At 37.5% G+C, this 23,405-nt stretch overlaps 1 protein-coding gene across 2 annotated transcripts in view; it reads left to right on the top strand.

Moving 5' to 3' along the window:
- LOC106880100 (ubiquitin-protein ligase E3B) overlaps positions 1-23,342 on the top strand; it is a 52,673-nt gene extending 29,331 nt beyond the window's left edge. For both annotated transcript variants that reach the window (XM_014929916.3, XM_052975268.2), the window contains 15 exons: positions 1,007-1,162; positions 2,543-2,717; positions 4,002-4,120; positions 4,293-4,407; positions 6,676-6,775; positions 9,224-9,343; positions 9,954-10,031; positions 11,346-11,444; positions 12,512-12,619; positions 13,489-13,626; positions 16,813-16,937; positions 17,790-17,972; positions 19,564-19,675; positions 21,370-21,462; positions 22,153-23,342. In XM_014929916.3, coding sequence (XP_014785402.1) covers positions 1,007-1,162; positions 2,543-2,717; positions 4,002-4,120; positions 4,293-4,407; positions 6,676-6,775; positions 9,224-9,343; positions 9,954-10,031; positions 11,346-11,444; positions 12,512-12,619; positions 13,489-13,626; positions 16,813-16,937; positions 17,790-17,972; positions 19,564-19,675; positions 21,370-21,462; positions 22,153-22,344 — 1,913 coding nt within the window. In that variant the 3' untranslated portion in view covers positions 22,345-23,342. The remainder of the gene's footprint in view (positions 1-1,006; positions 1,163-2,542; positions 2,718-4,001; positions 4,121-4,292; positions 4,408-6,675; positions 6,776-9,223; positions 9,344-9,953; positions 10,032-11,345; positions 11,445-12,511; positions 12,620-13,488; positions 13,627-16,812; positions 16,938-17,789; positions 17,973-19,563; positions 19,676-21,369; positions 21,463-22,152) is intronic.
- Positions 23,343-23,405: the final 63 nt, after the last annotated feature.

The following is a 23,405-nucleotide window of genomic DNA, read 5'->3' as shown; positions in this document are numbered from 1 at the left end:
GGTGCCCCTGGACTGGCTCATGTGCGGGTGACACATGAAATCGTTCAAGCGACATCGTTGCCAGTGCCCCTGGACTGGCCCTTGTGCGGGTGACACATGAAATCGTTCAAGCGGGATCGTTGCCAGTGCTCCTGGACTGACTCATGTGCGGGCGACACATGATATCTTTCGAGCGGGATCGTTGCCGGTGCCCCTGGACTGGCCCTTGTGCGGGTGACACATGAAATGTTTCGAGCGGGATCGTTGCCAGTGCCCATAGACTGGCTCATGTGCGGGAGACACATGAAATCTTTTGAGCGGGATCGATGCCAGTGCCCCTGGACTGGCTCATGTGCGGGCGACACATGAAATCTTTTGAGCGAGATCGTTGCCGGTGCCCCTGGGCCGGCTTGCGGGTGACACATGAGGTCTTTCGAGCGGGATCGTTGCCAGTGCCCCTGGACTGGCTCTTGTGCGGGTGACACATGAGGCTTTTTCGAGCGGGATCGTTTGCCAGTGCCCCCAGACTGGCTCATGTGTGGGTGACACATGAAATATTTCGAGCGGGATCGTTGCCAGTGCCCCTGGACTGGCTCATGTGCGGGCGACACATGATATCTTTCATGCGAGATCGTTGCCAGTGCCCATGGACTGGCTCTTGTGCGAGTGACACATGAGGTTTTTCGAGCGAGATCGTTGCCGGTGCCCCTGGACTGGCTCTTGTGCGGGTGGCACATAAAAGACACCATTTCGAGCGTGGCCGTTTTCGTGCGGGTGACACGTAAAAACACCCACTACACTCTCTGAGTGGTTGGCGTTAGGAAGGGCATCCAGCTGTAGAAACTCTGCCAAATTAGATTGGAGCCTGGTGTTGCCATCCGGTTTCACCAGTCCTCAGTCAAATCGTCCAACCCATGCTAGCATGGAAAGTGGACGTTAAACGATGATGATGATGATGATGATGATTCTTGTTTATAAAAATTACCTGAATTTACTCTTCATCCCTACCATCTTTTTCATTTTGAAGGCCTTCTGAAAAAAGCTCTAGAAAAAGCCTCTTCAAAGAACACTTGTGCCAAAATCAAACTTGGTAGTCACGTTGCCAGAGCCACCTGTCTACCTTGTGATCTATATCAACAAGCCATCAATACTTTAAGCCAACTCAGATTAGACATACTTGGAGGTAAGTCAAATGTTTCACCTGACACATTTTTTCTTTACCTTTATTGTATTTTTTTGTTTTCTTTCTAAATCTTCAATTCTTACTCTAGTTTCTTCATTCTTTGTTCTTTTATTTTTTTCCTTCATATTTAACTTTTTTCTTTTCATTTCTTTCTCATATAACCAGTTCCTTCATGACTTTCCAATTTCTTTCAGTATTGTGTAAAAAAACCTTTTTTCAGTATTGATTGACATTTATTAAAGGAGTTGGAAAAGAGAAATTATCTAAAGTACTTTATTTATTGATGTGGTTTTGAAGTGAACATCTTAACCATTTGGCCACACTTAACTCTCTCTCTCTTTCTCTCTCTTTCTCTCTCTCTTTCTCTCTCTTTCTCTCTCTCTTTCTCTCTCTTTCTCTCTCTCTTTCTCTCTCTCTCTCTCACACACACACACACACACACATACACACATTTAATGTGGTCATGGTCAGTCAGAAAGTTCTCGTTGCTGGTCAGAAATTTACCATGGCCAGTCAGAAAGTTACCAATTATGCTCTTAGCAATATAAGCGACTCCCCAGACCAGCTGGCTGGAGGCACATAACCTTTTTACTAATGGAGGCAAGAATATAGTCTTAGTTAGCCAGTTTTGTGAGAAAAACTCTGAAATGAAATTCTTCAAAGTGGACTTATGAACAACTGACCTGATTGGCCCATTACAAACCCGTAACTATTGTTCACTGGTTGTGATATAAGATAAACAAAGATGTTTGCTTCACAAACATAATATCCCAGGTTCAATCCCCTTGTGTAGATTTTGGGGCAAATAAAGAAAGAAATAATATATCTAAGTTAATAATATTTAAGGTGGTGAATTGGCTGAGTCATTAGAGCATTGGATGGAATGTTTTGATGTAGTTATTCTAACTGTTTGAGTTCTGGGTTCAAATTTCACTGAGGTCATCTTTACGTCCCATACTTTCAGAGTAGATAAAACCGTACTTATCTTGAGTAGTGGATTGGCAGAATTGTTTGAGGGTTGGTCAAGATGCTCTGCAGCATCTGTAGGACTCTTTGTTTTATGATAGCAGTGCTTGTAATGGTACTGGGACACTAGTGCCAAGTAGTAGTGGCTCTGAAACAACCACTTTTCCTTTCGATAGTTATTGCTGGAATGGAGAGGAGTCAACTGACATGCTCGGACACCTGCTAGTCTTCCTCAAAAAATTTTGCTCAAACTTGCACATAGATATACAGATGCATGGTCAGCCTTGTCCAACAGAGGGAGCCACCTCCTGTTTAATATTTATTTGCTTCATTGTTGACGTTCATAAACCATTGTTTATCATCAAATGTTGTTTACCATTTATTATTTATTTATTTTTGTCTTTCATCTTTCAGGTCTTAGTTACAACAAAGTTCTCCTTCCAATATTGTGGAAATTTCTTTGTGACTTAGGCCCAAACTGTGGCCTTAAAGTGTTTCTAGAATTGTTCCCTCAGAGTCCCAACACCACCTTACATCCTGTGTTTAGCCTTCTTTCCTTGTTTTCTGAGTCAGCTGGACACTTGATCACGTAAGTATCTCACGTACACAAGGTTTATTTTGTTCAAATTCTGCTGAGGTCAGCTTTACCTTTCATCCTTTTGGGGTCGATAAAATAAGTACCAATTGAGTACTATAATCAACTATTTCCTTGCTCCCCCCCCCCCGCAAATTTCAGGCCTTGTGCCTTTTGTAGAAAAGTAAAAAGGATTATTATTATTATTATTATTATTATTTTTATTATGGTGGTGAGCTGGCAGAATTGTTAGCATGCTAGGCAAGATGCTTAAATGGCATTCTATCCGTGTTTATGTTCCGAGTTCAAATCCCACTGGGATTGACTTTACCTGACATCCTTTTGGGGGTCAATCAAATAAGTATTAGATGGACACTGTGGTCAATTTTAATCTACTTACCCCCTCCCCCCAGAACTGCTAGCCTTGTGCCAGAATTTGAAATTATCATTATTATTATCATTAAGGAGGTGCATTGGCAGAATTGTTGGACAAAATGCTTAGCTGCATTTTGTTCATCTTTGCATTCCAAGTTCAAATCCCACCAAGACCAACTTTGCTATTTATCCTTTCAGGGTTGATAAAATAAGTGCCAGTCAATGTAATCTGCTTGCCCCTTCCCTTCAAAATTGCTGGCCCAAACTCTGTAAAGTGGTTGGCATTGGGAAGGGTGTCCCACCTTAGAAACCCTGCCAAAACAGACAAATGGAACTCCTGTGAAACTGTCCAGCCGTTGCCAGCATAGAAAAAAGACGTTAGAAGATGGTGATGATGATAATGATGATGATGATGAAAGCAGTAACTTGGCAGAATCATTAACAGAATTTCTTCTGACTCGTTATGTTTTGAGTTCAAATCTTGCTGAGGTTGACTTGGCCTTTCATCCTTTTGGGGTCAGTTACATCAAATAAATTTGATGTAATTGACTTGTCCCCCTCCCCTCAAAACTGCTTTGAAACCATTATTATTTTTATTATTATTATTATTATTATTGAAGGTGGTGAGCTGGCAGAATCGTTAGCGTGCCGGGCAAAATGCTTAGTGGTATTTCATCTGCTGTTACATTCTGAGTTCAGATTCCGCTGAGGTCGACTTTGCCTTTCATCCTTTTGGAGTCGATAAATTAAGTACCAGTGAAACATTGGGGTTGATGTAATTTATTAGTCTCCTCCCCACAAATCTGAGGCCTTGTGCCTCCAGTAGAAAGGATTATTATTTTTATTATTATTATTATTATTATTATTATTGTTGTTGTTTTTATCATCATTTCTTCTCATTTCTTTCTTTTCCCTATTCTCCAGCACCCTTGATGACATTGAGATGTATGAACAGCAGCGCATGTTTTCTCTTGATGACTATATCAAAATGAGTGACTTCCTCAATCATTTTGTCTTCAAAGTCATTTGGAATTCGTTAATAGGTACAGTACCAACGTTTGCATTATTAACACTTAATAATCTTTTCTTCTGTTTTCCTTCAATTCATAATTAATTGGTGCTTTGTGATGGCTGCAATTTGCTCATACTACTACCACCACCACTACTACTACTACTACTACTGTTTTTTTTTTTTCCACTTTTTCCTAATCACAGACTTTCAAGTGACTGGCTCTTGTAATGTCTTTAGTGCTGCTCGTAGTCTGCTAATGATTCTTTATGAAAGAGATAGTCGTCGGTCATTCACTCCCAAGGACCATTGGCTAATTCGGTAAGTTTAATATTTCACTGTTCTTATCTCACATTTCTTGGTTTCATTGGTTTCACTTATTGACCGACAAATCAGACACTAAATTACTATAATTCACAAAGTCCTTTCTACTGTAGGCACAAGGTTTCTTCTGGTGCTGATGTCACATGAAAAACCCCCATGCTGGTTCCTGCCACATAAAAAGGAGTGGCAGTGGTGCTGGTGCCATGTAAAAAGCACCCAGTACACACTGTAAAAGGGTTGACATTAGGAAGGGCATCCAGCTGTACAAATAATGCCAAAGAGATAAATGTAGCTTGGTGCAGCCCTCCAGCTTGCCAACTCCTATCAAACTGTCCAACCCATGCCAGCATGGAAAACATATGTTAAATGATGATGAAGACAATGGGGCTAGTCAAATACCTCAAACCCAGTGCTTAACTGGTACTTATTTTTTTGAACCCAAAAGGTGAAAGGCTAAGTCCACCTATGTGGAATTTGAACTCAGGACATAATGAGTAGGGAGAAATATCGCAAAGCATTTTGTCCTGCACAGTAATGTTTCTGCCAGCTCACCAACCTAATAATAATAATAATAATAATAATAATAATAATAATAATCCTTTCCTCTATAGGCACAAGGTTGGAATTGTTGCTCAAATAGTACTTATTTGATTGACCTTGAAAGGATGAAAGGCAAACTTGACTTTGGCAGAATTTGAGCTCAGAATGTACCGAGTCAGAAGAAATACCACAAAGCATTTTTCCAAAGCTCTAACAATTCTGCTAGCTTGCCGCCTTTCCACAATCCACATAATACAGTCTACAGATGCATGAGTTGTTTGTTTATCGTTCAATGAGAGGACAACAGTAACTTTCAAAAATGCACATGCCCTAACCACTATTTAGCATAACTAACCAAGACAATATTAAAACTGTTCATTCTTGTGATGGCAGTCAACCTTCTAGCTGACTGCCATCACAGGAGAAAAAAAACTAAGGAAACTGTATTTCCTTTGGTTTAACTGTTTGCTAATACTGTCAGTTGGTCACAACTCCTGAAAGAAGTGTCACAGAATTTTGGTGATAGGAGGGAGGGGTGGGGAGTGGTTTGAACATACAATGTACAGAGTCAGAGAAGATGCCACAAGGAATCTGTTTGGATATTCTTATATTTCCTCAATCCACTGCTCTGGATTTTTACCTTTTTTTTTTATCAGCTCTGAAAGAATGAAAGGCAAAGTTGAGTGCAGGGGTATTTGAACTCAGAGCATAAAGAGTCTGAACAAATACTGTGAGACATTCTAACCAGCACTGTAACCAGTCTGCCAATTTGTCACCTCTGCAAATTCCCATGACGGTTACATTTGGAGTGAAGTTTATTATTGGGGGTTCATGTTTTTTCTTTTTGTCTTGCAACATGCTTGGTGATCCTGTCAATGACGGTGCCAGGTTAAAAACACCAATGCTGCTGCCATGTAAGAAGCACTGGTGTTGGTGCTGTGTAAAAAGCACTCAATACAGTCTATGAAGTGGTTAGTGTTAGAGAGGTTATCTAGCTGTAGAAACCGTGCCAAAACCAACAATGCTGCCTGGTATGGCTCCCAGCCTTGCCAGCTCCTGTCAAACCATCCAACCCATGCCAGCAAGGAAGGTGGACGTTAAATGAGGATGATGAGTTCTTAGTTTGGACAGGCAGAGGCACAGACAGGTGGTTTAGAGGCTTGCTTCCAGACCAGGTGGTTTTGAGCTTAGTCCCATTGCATGACACTGGGCAAATGTCTTCTACTAATTAGCCCTAGTTGGAAAAATTCTTTGTGAATGGATTTTATAGACAGAAGCTGAAAGAAGTCCATCGCGCGCACGTGTGTGTGTGTGTGTTTACATTTGCACTTTTGTTTAAAGAAGTTGCTCAGCTGCAAACGATAATGTTGTCATTTTCCTTGTCAACAAATCTTTTGCTGTCTTTGCACCTTTGAAGATGTGTAAAATAAGAAAGATTCATTACTTGAAAAACAAATGAGGGTTAGCTTCAGGGAGAGCGTCCAGCTGTAGTATACCACCTTGAGAAGTGGTGCCCAGCCTTTATCGACATGGAAAAATAGCAGATGTAAGAACAAGGTGGGTGAGATTGGTTAGAAAGAGTTATGTTTAACAGAGGAAATAAGAACAATATTAGAAAGAGGGACATTCAGTTTTTTAAGAATATGGGTTGGATGTGTTGATGACGACATGAAGACAGTTGTGATAATTATGATGCTGATGATGTTTTTTTTTTCATTTTTGTAGAGATGTGAAACCATCGACTATAATTTCTGAACTGGAAGCTGGCAGAAAAAATGCTCAATTTATTATGCAAAAGATTCCACACATTATACCATTTAGTGAGGTAACTATTTTATTGTTTGTCCTTGTTGTACCATTTAGTGAGGTCATTGTTATATTGACTTCATGGTTACGAATCCTTCTGAATGTGAAAAATCAAAAATAAAGCAAGTGGCCCAGTGGTTAAGTTATTGTGCTTATAGTTGCTAGATCATGGGTTCGATTCTTAAACTGGGTAGCACTTTGTATTCTTGAGCAAAACATTTCGTTTTATGTTGCTCCAGTCCACTCAGCTGTAAAAAAGGTGAACCTGTGATGGAATAACTTTCTGATTAGGGGTGGGGTGTTGTCCTGCTCACTTTGCCAGCAGGGTGGCATCGTTTGAAGGCTAAAAATCAATGCAAAGTACATTGTAACTAGTGATGTATGACAACATCGAATAATTTGGGTGATACTGTAATGTAAATTAAAACATGGATTGACATATGCTACAAGAATTGTCTTGAGAGAAAAAAGTCCTCCTTACAGACAATACAGAAAAAAGTCCTCCTTGCAGACAAAACTATTAATTAATTCCAGCTTGACAAAGCTTTGCACATAACAGCAAGGGTATTATTTGCTGTTCTAATATAACAAGATTTTAGTGGTTATGGGCAACGACTCAGTATCTGAAGTTGACAATGCGCAACCACGCTGAAATGCACATGTTCCATGGTCTGATGACATCATTCTTACCCTAGAGAATTTTTTTCTCTTGAGACAATTCCTGCAGTATATATCTTTCCATGTTTGAGCATACAATGACATATTAAATATGATTGTATTCGTATCTCTTAGTTTTACTGCTATTATATAGATTTCTTACTGAACCACAATGCACGAGATCTTGAAGATCAAGGTTGTAAAATTGTACAATATTCATGATTTTTCTCAATATTTTTTCTAACCTATTCATCATCATTTAACACTGACGGGGGGGGTGCTGAAAAGTTCCTGGCTTTGGGTAAAAAAATATATAGGAGGATCAGTTAATTATGATTTTATTGAACATATTCCCCTCTCAGATTCACTCACTTATTGCAGTGATCCCTCAGTTTTTCTAAGCCCTGTGAAAGAACCTGGGAGGTTGGGCCTCCAGCCAAGTCTTTCATGAAAGCCTTAAAGCCAGGAAGTTTTCATCACCTCCTCATATGTTCCATTCTGGTAGGGGTTGGATGGTTTGGCAGGACCTGATAGATACAAGGACTGCATCGTGCTCCACTATCTACTTTGTGTGGTTTCTAGATTGTTTTTCTTTCCTAATACTAACTACTTTACAGCTAGGTGGTTTTTTGTGGCATCAGCACAACCAAAGTCACCATGCTGCTTGCAGGACTAAGCTCCCTTTTGACTGAAACCTTCAAAGATGAAAGAGGAGAAGGTTTCCATATCAACATACTGTTGAATATAGATTAGCTGGTCCTGAGGAGTAGGTAAAGGCCTCTAAAAAAGGTACCAGATCTGTCAGACAGATGTGACACTTTGTAATTTTCTAATAAAAACCAGGCTTTGCACAGTCGAAGATTACTTCCATCTTACAGCATTTGCCATTCTTGTAACACTTTTATAATTAATGTGTGAAATATTACTGATAAGTTCTTCTAGTGGTTAGGTGTTTGGCTCATGATCATAATGTCATGGGTTCAGTTTCTGGACCAGACAGTATGTTGTATTCTTGAGCAAGTTACTTCATTTCACGATACTTCAGTCTACTAAACTGAAAATGAGCACCAGCTGAGTGTTGGTACATCTCTCTCTCTCTCTCCCTCCAGCTGTCATATCCTGGTGCACTGATTGATCAAAGGTAGGACGGTTGAGAGGGCATCTGTGTCAGCTCACAACCACATAGACACCTAAAACAATTATTGAAAGCATGCTGCATGACACCAAGCCATATTTGCTTGTGGGTAAGAACTGGCTTATCTTTTATCTTTTTTTTTTTTGCTTGTTTCAGTCATTAGACTGAAGTCATGCTGGGGCACCTCCTTGAAGAACATCAGTCAAACGAATAGAACTCAGTTCTTATTTTTAAGCCTAGTTCTTATTCTATCTGTCTCTTAGGTTGAACTGCTAAGTTACAGGGACATAAACACAGCAACACCTATATGTCCATTGGTGGTGTGGGGTCATACAAAGACCCCCACCTATATATAAACAACAGGCTTCTTTCTGTTTCTGTCTACCAAATCCACTCACAAGGCTTTGGTTGGTCTGATGCTATAGTAGAAGACGCTTGTCCAAGGTGGCACACAGTGGGACTGATCCTGGAACAATTTAGTTGGGAAGCAAACCTCTTACCATACACCCATACCTGCACTTATGAGAATCTTGACTTGCTTTTCTTTCTTCGTTCTTATTTTCTTCTCCTCATTGCTTTGTTATTTGTCTTCTTGTTTTTCTTCCCCTTCCTTTTCTTTTCCTCACATCTTTTATTTTTAAAGAAGTTATTATCAAATTTATTCTCTTATTGCAGCGAGTAGTTTTGTTCCGAAAATATGTTATGAAGGAGAAAGATTTCCTTGGACTTACCGAATCTGTGTGTACATCTCCACAGTCCACACTAATAACAATTCATCGGTCTCGTATAGTCGAAGTGAGTCTAATTTTATATAATTCCATTGCCTCAAATTTCTGGATTTCTTTAACTTTTAATTTATTTTAATTTATTTTTGTTTTCCCATGTAAACCTTTGTCGCTGTAGAAGAAATGAATATTACAATATTCACCTCAGGTTATGTCATGCTGATGATTACAAATAAGGATGAAATGGTACTATACATTACTATCTATGGTTAGAAATTTTAAGATTTTTGTAATGAATAAAAAGAAAAAATATATATATATATACACAAGTGCAGGAACAAAATTTGCTTTGGGGAGCAAACCCAGGCCCAACCTGGGCTGTTCAATGCATTTTCATCACCCCCAACCTTCCACAATTTTTGGGAGTGCACTTGCTCCCCCAGAACCCTGTTCCTGAGCCTGATTTAATATGTATGTTCTGTACATCTTCATTGCTCTTCAATTTAAAATTCAAACTTCTAATCAGGTCACAATTGATTGAAAAGTGATTGTCTCCTTCACAGTAATTGGTTGTCAAGGGAGACCATGTATTTGAATATTACAATATTTATATCATTATTTGCATTATCTCATCATATTACTTATTCTTTATCTTTTGTATTACTCTTCCGGTTTAATAGGATGGCTACAGACAGTTAGCACAATTACCTGCTCGCAACCTCAAAGGTGTTATCAGAGTAAAATTTGTAAATGAACAGGTGAGGTGTTGATATGTTTTTGTCTTTTTACTCCTTAAATTACTTCTCTCTCTCCCTACTTCCTTCCTCCATCTCTCTCCCTCTCTGTCTCTCTGTCTGCTTCTCTCTTTCTCTCTATCTGTCTCTCTCTCTCTTTCTCTTTGCCTCTCAAATTGTTGTAGTGGAGGTGTCAGTAGAAGCAGCAGCCACTGACAGACAATAGCATAACTTTATGAATCCCTTGTGGTGGGTACTTTAGAACCTCAAAAAGGCTACAAGGAGCTACCCTTCTTCTTCTGAATAGTCATGTAGTATATTGTGGCACCGTGGGCAGGTATCTTTTAATTTAGCCCCAGGTCAACCAAAACCGTATGAGTGGATTTGGTTAACAGAAACTGAAAGAAATCTGTTGTGTGTGTGTGTCTCGTTGTCTTGACATCATGTGATAGTTGTAAATGAATGTCATTCACTTCCAATATTCTGGCCATGGGGAAATATTATCTCATTTGGGAACAGGTGAGGGTTTGCAACTGGAAGGGCATCAAGTCATAGGAAATTAGCCCCAGTAATCTCTGTCCAACCCATGCAAGCATGAACAAGTAGATGTTATATATGATGTTGATTATATACATGTTCTACAGCAAGGCACCTATGTATGTCCCCTCTATACTTGAAATCTCTGAACTGGCATAAAGCCACACCTCAATACTACTCCCTCCTCTCAGGTGAGGGAATTCTGTCTTGGAATGTATTTGATGCCCCTGTTGGTGCCACATAAAAGAACACTGGTGATGGACTGGGTGCTTTTAAGTGGCACTTGCACTGACAGGGTCACGAAGTACTTGCAAGACAAAAAAAAAATAAATATGTATTATATAAATGAAAGGAACATGACATCCCATCCACACAATAAACCTGTGCCTGCTGGGATACACAGTGTGGTCAACTTCATTAGGCAGAGGTATTTGTGTATGTGAAATAGTTGACCTGAGGGTTACACCCTGTTCTCCCAACTACTACTGTGTTGCAAATTTATCCCAGTCAGAGCTGATCTGTAGCTACACACCAGAAACGACAACAAGATGCAGAAATTCAAAAGAGCATCAAATTCCATTGGCTTCATCAATGTAGGAGGTTTTGCAAAAGACAAGACCACTGGTCTTTTATCTTGGACTTTTTAATAATTTCAAAGAATTTATATTTTTAGGTTTTAGATAATAAGAGATTTAGTTAGTCAACAAGACATCATTTATATATCTATAAAGCAAATACATTTACAATTTAAGCAACTGGTTCTATTATATTTTAATATTTTTCTTTGTTTCATTCTGTCAGGGTTTAGATGAGGCAGGAATTGATCAAGATGGCGTATTTAAAGAATTTTTAGAGGAAACTATTTCAAGGGTATTTGATCCATCTTTGAGTCTATTCAAGGTAAGAAATTATTCTTCAAAATATAAATAAACATGACAAATTCCTAATTTTAAACTGGTTTAATATTACATTATTTACATTATTTGCATTTGACGGATATTTGTCCTCATCTTGTTTGTTGTTAATATTAGTTAATCCATCAGGATGACCCTCGAGCATTGCTTTCTTTGGTATCCTATCAGCCATTATGGCCAGGATAAATGACTTCACTCAAAATGTTTTTTTTAACCCCTCAGCATTCAGATTATTCTGTCAAATGTAATTCTTGTTTATTCAAATCATTTTGAATTGATCACGCAGGATCATGTAGCTTCAAGACTTTTAGGGTGTGATTGTTTATTTTTAGAATAACATTGTAGGGTTGGTGTGAGAAGCCAGATCTGGCCAGCTTGAACATAAAACATGGTAAAATATTTCGGCCAGTTTGAATGTTAAAGGGTTAAATATCTTTAATAGCATTTGTCGTGTTCACTCTTAACTTGACAAATGCTGAGTTTGGTTGCCAAAATGCAATTTGAACATTGATTTTTTTTTATAAATCTTTTCAAATTAAGAATGAATAAAAAAGTGCACCATTGTATGACTATGGAATTGTATTGTACGATATTGTGTGTGCATATATAGGTGTACATACATGTATATAATGTGCATGTGCTGCATATATATTGTATATGTACCTGTGCATCAAAGTTAATGTAACTTGGAGTAAATGATGAAACAACTGTAACCATATGGAATATTAATCTTCTTTTGCCTCTCACATCTGATTTTTTTTTGTTTGTATATATTTATATTACAACTCAATTTTCATTGACAGTGACAACAAAATACCTTCAAAATCTAAATACTACTTGGTCAGTATCTGAAGCTATTAATGGTTCATTTAACCAACCAATTTGAGATGACGCTGTACCAGTTTTGTTTTACAAGAAAGATAAAAGCGAATTTCTGCAGTTGTATTTGTTCTTTGGTTGTAGCAATTCCTGGTGGAAATAGCAGCTCTTTGGTTATGAATATTTTCAAGACAAGCCTTTAACGAAAGTTCATGTTTAAAATTTTCTTTGCAGGCAACTAGTGAACAAAAGCTGTATCCTTCATCAACATCCTACATTCAAGAAGATCACTTAGCACTTTTTGATTTTCTGGGACGGATGTTAGGAAAAGCTGTCTATGAGGTAAATTTTCTCAGAATATATATCCTGGAGTGTTATCCATCATGACATGGGTAACTTTAAATATCATTAGATAAAGCAGCAAAAATGATATACATATTCATTCTTCATATGTTCCAGCAGATTCCAACATGAATTTGCTCGTCATTCTTGTCTACATAGAACAACTTATCTCTTTATTTCTCCTTTGTATAACTCCTCTCTTAAATATTCCGTATTTTTCATGTGAAGACAAGACTATACATGGAAAAACACACACACATACACAATGAGCTTCTTTTCAGTTTCCCTCTGCCAAATCCACTTACAAGACATTGGCCAGCCTGTGGCTATTGTAGAAAAAAGATGCCCAAGGTGCAATACAGTGGAACTGAACCCAAGAGTTTATGGTTAGGAAGAAAGAGCTTCTTAACTCAGCTACAGCTTGGCCTGTGTGCATTTATGATTTTACATTGCATCAGTTTTCCAATTAATGAGATAAATAAACAAACTTATTAATTTCACAATCCATCTGTTTTTTATTGGCCTCTGGATTCAGTTTGATTCTTAATTGTAAGAGATGTTCTAAAATTTCGATTTTATATAATTTTAACATTGTCCAATTGAGGAGCATAAAGCCAATATTGGATTCAAGACAAATTGGGAATATAGATTGATGCTATAATGATAGGGTAGAAATTATTAAATTTTCATCAATATAGTGTAGGAAACCACCAGACTGAAACATCAGTAGATTGTTGATACCGGTGCCCCAGCATGGCCACAGCCGTTAGGCCTGAAACATCTGAAGGAATACAAAAAGCTATTCTGTGAAATATTTGAAATGAAAATTTGTTTAGAAGAATTTCTGATCTGGTTTTGTTTGTTGACAGGGTATTGTTGTTGATGTGCCGTTTGCTCCATTCTTCCTGACACAAATTCTTGGCCATCAGCAGAGTTCAACCTACAGTTCCCTTGATGAATTACCATCTTTAGACCCAGAGCTTGCCAAAAGTCTTTCATACCTCAAGGTTTGTATATACTTTACATTTATTCAATAAACCCTGTAAATATTTCCCATCATTTTAACAAACTCATTTTGATACAATTCAATCTAACATAGTTGAAGTTTGTTTTAATTATAATTCTATATTTTCATGTTTCTTCACCATCATCATTTTTGTCGCCACCGCTACCATCATTATCATCATCAATTACTTTTAACTCTGTGGTTTTAAAATCAATCGTTTACAAAATATAATGCCTGGTGTGAAAGCATGTTTTTGCTGTCCAGTTTCTATTTTTGATTTAAACAATCTTCAAGATTTTTTCAAATAAATAAAATCTGAAATTAGAATAAGTCCAAAGACTAGTAATTTCTACTTATCAGATATAATATTTAAGAGAAAAAGACCCATTGCTACAGAGAAATTCACTATTTGAAACATTGATTTCATACATTGGTACAAGGTCACAGATTTTTTATGTGAAGCCATAAGTCCTTTGAATCATTCCCAAGGGGGTGACCAGAAAAGGACTATAACTTGACCATAGTTGATATTGGTGGAATTCAAAATAAGGTCTTACTGATGTAGCCAAGTATCTCCTTCATAGTAAGAGGGCTACCTCTGTCCCTCTATCATACTCTAATCTCTTGTTTCCACTCCATCTCTCATTTGTAAGGTCCTTGTCTTGTGAGCCCATGGGTGCTGGAGCCATGTAAAAAGCATCTGTACTGGTTCTACGTATAAAGTACCGATGCTGGTGCCATATGTAAGGCACTGGTACTGGTGACACATAAAAGGCCCCCCAGTACACTCTGGGAAGTGGTTGGCATTAGGAAGGGCATTCAGCTGTAGAAACCTTACCAGAGCAGACAATTGGAGTTCGGTGTAGCTCTCTGGCTTGCCAGCTCCTGTCAAACTGTCCAGCCCATACCCGTGTGGAAAATGGACGTTGAATGATGATGATGATGTTAAATGGATGGAAGTAGACATGGAAGACATTTAGTTTCAACTTCTACCATTTCTGCTGACCCATTTCTTGGAAAATGGAGGTGATGATCCCAGAGTATGTAGTACCACTAACCAAGTCATTCAGTTACTGCTATTAAATTATCCATGTCATTTTTAATGATGTTAATATTCTTGACAAGTCTCTAATCAGTTCTGATCAAACAGACTTTTATTGAAGACGTCACAACCATGGCCCTCTTGCTTCTTGCCCAAGACAATATGCGTTCTTTTTTCTAGTGCATTTTTTTCTTAAGATGTTATGTTGTGATTTGATGGAAATTTGGCTACTATTTTTATGCAGGTTGAGTGGTTACACACTTGCATCCTTGGTTCATAAAATATCTCTTGCTGTTCTTTCACAATCTCCATCAATGTTGACGATATTATTATTTCTTTTTATCTCAGGTTTTGTTGTAACTCCTGGAGTCTTGCATGCATAGTGGGCTTGCTACCCACAGCCTACCAGTACCATGCTATCTATTCTTTTCAACTGTCTAATACTTTCCTGATTATTCTGGCTGTGCCAAGGAGGAAAACCTTTTGTAACTGGGCACTCTATTCTGATTTCTTTTATATTCCCTTGATGCCTTCTGATACTGTCCCCAAGGAACCAGCAATAATTGGCACTATCTTCACCTTCTTCATTTTCCACTATTGTTATCCTCCTCCTCCTCCTCCTCCTCCTTATTATTATTATTATTATTATTTAACAACAACAGCAACATAGTGAGATGGCAGAAATGTCAGTGCATCAGACAAAATGCCTAGTGGCATTTCTTCCAGCTTTTTACATTCTGAGTTTAAATATCATTGAGGTCTGCTCTGTCTTTCATCTTCTTGAGCTGACAGAATAAAACACCTGTGAAGTATTGGAGTCAATCTTGGTGACTTGCTCTCCTGTTCTCAAAATTCCTGGCCTTGTGCCTAAACTAGAAAGACTTATCTTCATCCATGTGGCCCCGAGTTGGCAGACTCATCAGTGCCTCAGACATTTCTTCCAGCTCTTTACGTTCATCATCATTGTCATTTAACATCTGTCTTCCATGCTGGCATGGGTTGGATGCTTTCATAGGAGCTGACAAGCCAGAGGACTGTGCCAAACTCCACTGTTTGTTTTGGAATGGTTTTTACAGTTAGATGCCCTTTACAGAGTGGACTGGGTGGTTTTTACTTGGTGCCAACGATCTCTGTTTTGGCATGGTTTTCATGGCTGGATGCATTTCCTAACACCAACCACTTTACAGAGTGGACTGAGTGCTTTTTATGTGGCACCAGCACCGTCAAGGTGGAACCAACGAACTGAGTCCAGATACCATTAAGATCAACTTTGCCTTTTGTTGTTTCGGGGTAGGTGCAAACAACTAACTTCCTCCCACTTAAATTGCTAGGCTTGTGCCAAAAATCTATAATAATAAATGGCAAGTTTGTGTGTTTGTGAATTTGTTACTTTAACTCCTCCGCGATTATCCAACGGACCTTGATGCAACTTGACACGTGTGTGGGGTTTATGCCCATGTAGTTACTTACACACTTGGAATTTTTAAAAAATCGATTTTTAATCAGCATCGATTTTTCAAATATTGTAAAATTTTGGCATTTTTCACACTAGCCACCATGACATCAATTTGACAAAAAATACTGAAATTTGACGAAAAATGTTTCATGGGTATAAGCAGACAGCTTATTAATGGTAATCTAATTAGCATTTGTTAATTCTGCATTTCGATGAGAATTGTTTTGATTTGCTAAATTCGTTGTTTTAATTCCCCAGCGTTTCAGGTTATGATTAGGTAAGGCCATTTTATTTCTCAAGCAAAATTTAGACATTTTGTGTACTAGCCATTATGACATAAATTTGACGAAATCTGCCCCAAAGCGTAAAATTCGCCATTTTACGCATATGCACAAAAATGACGATAACACGGGTTCACTACCAGACTCTGCTCATGTTTTTGTCAAATTGATGATCCATTAATATAGATTTTAAATTTTAGAAAAATGTCGAAATTTGACACAAAATGTTTCATGGCTATAAACAGACATCTTATTAACTGTAATTTTTTACCGGGTACCTCAGCTAGTATTTCAAATAAGTGTCATCACCCATTTCCCCACCACATCCACCACCTCTTAGAACTTTTATGAAAGTCAGTAAATGTGAACCTATCTATCATCTGTTCTAATGTTGTGCTTCTCTTTCAGCATTATGAGGGTGATGTCAGTGAATTAGATCTAACATTTTCCTGTGATGAAGATTGCATGGGTCGGCTTGAGACACATGAACTTGTACCCGGAGGAAAAGTTATTGGAGTTACAGATGAAAACAAGTAATTGGTCTTTCATTATTATTTATTCATCTATTCATCTCTTGAATATTATTTGAATTGTAGACTGGAACTATGTCAGACATCATACTGAATATCACCTGCCTCAGGTGTTCATGTTAACCCCTTCCTTTCCGTATTCCTTTTGAAATACACTTTGTTTAAATTAATTTTGTAAATAACAAAGAATTTAGCAAAAACATTTTGTCAATATTAAGCTGGTGATTGGAACATAAATTAACATGCCAGTGTTGCATGTCTGGCTCATTTAAGAGTACCCCTGATGTGTCAAGCTATATGATATGCTTGAGAAGACCTGTTGAGTGAAGTCAAACCAAAATCGTAGCTGTGGCCAGTGCCCCCTGACTGGCTCCTATTCCAGTGGCATGTAAAATTCTTCATCTGAACGTGATCGATGCCAGGACTGCCTGACTGGCTCCTGCGCCAGTGGCACGTAAAAAAACACCATCTGATTGGCTCCTATTCCAGTAGCACATAAAAAGCACTATCTGAACGTGGTCATTGCCAGGACTGCCTGACTGGCCCCCATGCCAGAGGCATGTAAAAAGCAACCACTACACTCTCAGAGTGGTTGGCGTTAGGAAGGGCATCCAGCCGTAGAAACATTGCCAGATCAGATTGGAGCCTGGTGCAGCCTCCTGGCTCTCCAGACTTCAGTCAAACTGTCCAACCCATGCCAGCATGGAAAACGGACGTTAAACGATGATGATGATGATCACTTTAAAACATTGTTTGTACCAGATGTTTTACTCTTTTACTTTTTATTAATATGCTAATTCTTTTTTAATTAATATTTAATTAAGTTCTTACTTCATGCAATTGATTATTTTCCAGGATCCGTTATGTCCATTTGATGGCTCATTTTCGAATGTACTGCCAGATAAAGGAGCAAACTGCTGCCTTCATCCGTGGGTTTCGATCAGTGGTTAACCATGAATGGCTCAATATGTTCTCAGCTCCTGAACTACAGAAGCTTATTTCTGGTGACAATAGAGATATCGACATAGAAGACTTAAGGTAAGATATATTCTTCATCATCATCATCATCATCATCATTTAACATCTGTTTTCCATGCTAGCATGGATTGGACTGTGTGACAGGAGTTGACAAGCTGGGGAGCTGCACCCTGGGTCCAGTTGTCTGTTTTGGCATGGTTTCTATGCCCTTTCTAACACTAATCACTTTAGTGCCCATGCTTTGTACATGGCACCAGCACAAATGCTTTTTATATGGCACTAGCACAGGTGCCTTTTCATGTGGCACCATCATGGGTGCTCTGTGTGTATCACCAGAAGGGTGTCACATGTCATTAAGTTATTCAATTGTTGTTTTAACTTTTGGATATGTTTGTTTATATTAAGTCTGTAGCGTTAAATAGCGTCTGACATTTTATTGAAAATTGAGTTTAGTTATAACTACTACAAACTATTTGTGTGTATGTGTGGTATTTAAACACAGGCTGGTTACAGTGTAATATAGTTGTTTCATATTAAGACTGTACCTGCAATCACATAGTTGGGAAGCGTGTTTCTAAGTCGCACCTACACAGCCGGTGTGTGGTTGTCTGCTGCTCATTGCAATACGATTTGGATTGCCTCCCTTGATCCTATTTGACTCCCATCTGGTTTTCGAGTGACATTTCGTTGATTTAATACAATCTTTGTATGTTTATTATATATGTGTAGCAGCTGCTTCATCTCGTTATGTTTTTATGTCATAAGTAATGCACAAGGACATTTGTAATTCCTCCCAGAATGCTGGTGAAAGTTGATGTACTTCATGTTCGGTGTCAATGTCTCTTGACTGATGTATGTTGCGTGTCATGGTAAAATTTGTTGTATAATGTGAATGATACGAAGGATTGAATATCATATGTGATATCAAAAATAGTTGTATATTGTATGTGATATCAAATATTACTGTATATTGCCTGTGTACCGTATCAAAACTAATGGAAACATAGTATAGATGTAAATACTAAAATAATGTGTCATACTTATAGATGAGTTTAGTAATAATAATGATGATAATAATAATGATGATAATAATAATAATCCTTAAAGCAGCAAGCTGGCAAAATGGTTAGCACGCCGGGCGAGATGCTTAGCGGAATTTCGTTTTTTTATGTTCTGAGTTCAAATTCTGCCGAGGTTGACTTTGCCTTTCATCCTTTCGGGGTCGATAAATTAAGTACCAGTTGCATACTGGGGTCGATCTAATTGACTGGCCGCTTCTCCCAAAATTTTGGGCCTTGTGCCTAGAGTAGAAAAGAATAATAACAATCCTTTCTGCTAAAGGCCTAAAAATTTGAGATAGGGGACTAGATTATTACATCAACCCCAATATTTTACTGGTACTCAATTTATTGACCCCAAAAGGATGAAAGGCAAAGTTGACCTCAGTAGAATTTGAACTCAGAGCGTAAAGACAGACAAAATGCCACTAAGCATTTTGCCTGGTGTGCTGACGATTCTGCCAGCTCAACACCCTAATTAAAATAATAATAATGATAATAGCACCAACATAATGTGAGCAGTTATAATGTTCTTAGCAGTGACTCCAGTTGTCAAAGTTTTGAATCATTCTTGTTTTTTTCCTTCGTTGCAGACGTCATACTCAGTATTATGGTGGCTATCATAATAACCACAGAGTAATCAACTGGTTATGGGATATCGTGGACCATGACTTTAGTGCTCATGAGAGAAGTCTTTTCCTCAAAGTGAGTTGCTTCTTCTATTTCAGGGGTCAGCTAGTATTTGGTGATAATTAAAGAGATCAATATTTGAAGATGATTACACAGATCAATGGTCATTCAATTGCTAAATGATTTAATGATGTTTTTAATTTCATGTAAATTATGAATTCCATGTAAATATTTTCATATGCAGTAATCCCTCAACTATCATGGGTGTTACATTCCAACCCCCTCCCCCTGCAATAGGTGAAATAGAAACAGTATTGTACTGTCTATGTTTTTTTTATTATTTTTATAATTTGTGTATATTTGTTTTATAAATGCAAAACACCACCACAGAGGAACCGATGTAAGCTTAAATAATAAACTGCGGATATAGCGAGGGATTACTGTCTTTTAGTTATTTTTATGTATATTTTCTACAGTTTTTAAAGCATTCTTCTCCCCCCCCTGTCTGTCTGTCTGTCTGACTCTCTCTCTGATTTACTGATAATGCATTCCATCTTTGATCTAGTCTTCCTCAACAGATGTTGTCCAGGCCTACACATTCATGGTCAGTCTTGACCAATAGTGAGTGGCTCTTCATTTGGTTATTTTATTCACTATTAAAATAATATTGAAAGGAATTCAATATCAATGAAAGTTAATTGGACAACCATCAGCATGTCTGATGTTAATCTTGGGATTAAAGTCTAATGTCTGAGTGAAGGCACATGGCTAAGTGGTTAGGGGTATTCAGCTCATGATCTTAAGATCATGAGTTCGATTCCCAGCAGCACATCATGTCCTTGAGCAAGATACTTTATTTCATGTTGCTCCAGTCCATTCTGCTGGCAAAAATGAGTTGTCCCTGTATTTTAAAGGGCCAACCTTATCACATCCTGTGTCAAACAGAATCCCCGTGAGAATTACATTAAGGGTAGGTACATGTGTCTGTGGAGTGCTCAACCACTTGGCATGTTCACGAGCCTGCTGTTCCGTTGATTGGCTCAACTGGAACTTTCATTATTGTAATTGACGGAATGCCAGAGAAGTTTAATGTCCAATAAAGAAGTCATACAGACATGCACAGGCCTATTGAGTGCAACAGGAAAGCCTGTGCTTCTCATAAATAATCTGAGTTGAATTTCTTCTGTAAGATTTCAACACTAAGCTTGGCTGTTTTGTAGCTGGCTCTTCACCTTTCCTCACATATCCTGTTTTTATTGTCTGTTTCTGTAATGTTTCATTTAGAAATCATTGTGGACTCTTAAAAATAACTACAATTTTATTCCATTCCATAAATTTGTCCTTTGGTTCAGTGATTGAAGCCTTAGACTCAATCCTGAGGTTGGTACCTACCACAATACTTCTATTAAGTCATTCCATTCAGAATTACAATAAAATATGTTTCATTTTTCACTTATAAATACACCATCATCATCATTTAACGTCTGTTTTCCATGCTGGCATCGGTTGGACAATATGACGGGAGCAGGCAAGCCAGAGGGCTGCACCAAGCTGGCTCCTGTCAAACTGTCCAACCCATGCCAGCATGGAAAACAGGCATTAAATGATGATGATGTATTCATAAATAAAATATTTTGTATTCAAAAATACATGTCTTGTTTTCAAGTCCTGTACACATGCCTGTGGTGTTGTTACTAATGATTGTGAATGAAACAACCAGTTATCTTATTCTTTATTCTGACACATGTCTTGTTCTTTTCCTTTATTAGTTTGTCACAAGCTGTTCTAAACCTCCACTGTTAGGTTTCTCCACACTCGATCCTGCATTTTCCATTCGGTGTGTAGAAGTTAGTGATGATCAGGTAAGACTTGCTGAATAAATATATATTGGTTGGTTGGTTGGTTGGTGTTGATAATGATAGTGGTGGTGGTTGAAGCAAATGTTGTTTTGTGATGGTAGAGCAAGGAAGAATTTGAAATTAGATCAAACTTTTGTTACTGTATTTCTATTGAGATGCTCAGTGTTTCTTTCAATTACTTTAAATATAACAAAGAATTTGGTAAAATAACTTGTCCAAATTTGAGCAAATGTGTTTTTTTCAATATTTAATTTTGCTTGCAATAGCCAGTTCTTTAGGTCAAACTATTGTATCTCCAGCTGCTTTAGATACGAAAATTGTCAATGGTTTAGCATTTTTCAAAAGTATAAGTCCCACATATGACAGTTTTGCAAAAATATTTCTGACTGAAAATATCACACATGCATGGAGCTACGATTCTATGCACCCAACAGAGTATTATTGTTAAACTGAAGTTATTGCTAATGTTAAAAGAAATGGAATGGTGAAATTATTTTTTCATTTTCTGAAAAAGCAATGTTTTGGACTTACGACACTTTTGCATAATAGCAACGATATAAAGTTAGAGCAATCTCACAACTGGTTTTATTGATAAAGACTTGGTGAAGATGTCTGGGTAGAGTTTTAGAGGTTTCTGAGAGTTAAAACTTTTCTTTGTACATTGTTCATTCTTTAATCTTCTTTTGTTTCTAGGACACCGGGGATACTGTTGGCAGCGTTCTTAAAGGATTTTTCAATATTCGTAAAAAGGACCCGATTGGTCGTTTACCAACATCTTCAACTTGTTTCAATCTTCTTAAACTGCCTAACTACCAGAAGAAGAGCACTTTGAAGGAAAAATTACGATATGCCATTCATTCAAACACTGGCTTTGAGTTGTCTTAGCCTTCATGTGTCACGAATGCACAAAATGTTGATTCAGTTGACCGTCTGACAGAATACAGCATGGATGTGGAAAATAGATCTACATTTGTTCATGTGAGTAAGAAAAATGAGAATATATTTAAAAAGCTAAAGAAAAAACACACAAAAAAGAAATACATTCCTAAAGCTTTACTTTTAAAAAATAATGAAAAACATTTTGTGAACATTTCAGACATTTCAAATAAAAGCAATAATTTTTTTATTCAATATGGAAATAATTAGCAACGTTGGTGAGACTGTGATTGGCACTGTAGATTCTTATGTTCTGTTTACCCTCTGTTGTTCTGATATTATTAATTCTTTCCATCTTAAAGAACATAAAAAGAAACCACATGAGGAGTGAAATCAGCCCTAAATACATATCACATACAAATTTATTTTTCTACTCAAAATTTAAAATGCTTAATTTTTTTTTCTTTTGGTTATTTCCATTACATTTTTTCATAAATTTGCCTGAATCAACAACACTAAAATTCAAATAAATAAATAAAATATATCAGGTAACATTATTAAAAAAACCATTGGAGAGAAATAAATTTGTATATGATATGTATTCAAGACTTCATCAGATTCATGTGCTGTGAATATTTTGGTACTTAATGTTGAAACAACCATTGCTGTATGATGTAAGCAGAAATATTTGAAGTGGTTAAACTTCAAAGTATGTCTTTTATTGATTTGCTTTGAACCGAATCTTAGTGTAAGGAATCACAACTGTACATAAAACAAATCTGAATATTACCTGACTGAGATTAAGAGGATTAGCAAAGACATTTTGTCACTACATGACAGAGCTCAAAATAGTAGGAAATGTACCGAAGAGATACATTTTCTTGATGTTCTCTTAAACTGAAATGGTTGTAGATTAGCCAGGTAAGTACTTGGTGTGTCATCTTTGTGTAGACTGTCATTGTGTTAAACAAAAGAAAATGGAAAAATAAATACAATTATAAAAACTATTTTACGTATTGTCTATGTGTGTGTATATTCCCTACTGCAAGAAATCTGTTCTCTTCTAGACC

This window comes from Octopus bimaculoides, chromosome 1 (genome assembly GCF_046866305.1).
Source record: "Octopus bimaculoides isolate indiv1 chromosome 1, ASM4686630v1, whole genome shotgun sequence".
Classification (NCBI taxonomy): Eukaryota; Metazoa; Mollusca; class Cephalopoda; order Octopoda; family Octopodidae; genus Octopus; species Octopus bimaculoides.
This window is presented reverse-complemented; position numbering and strand designations above follow the sequence as displayed.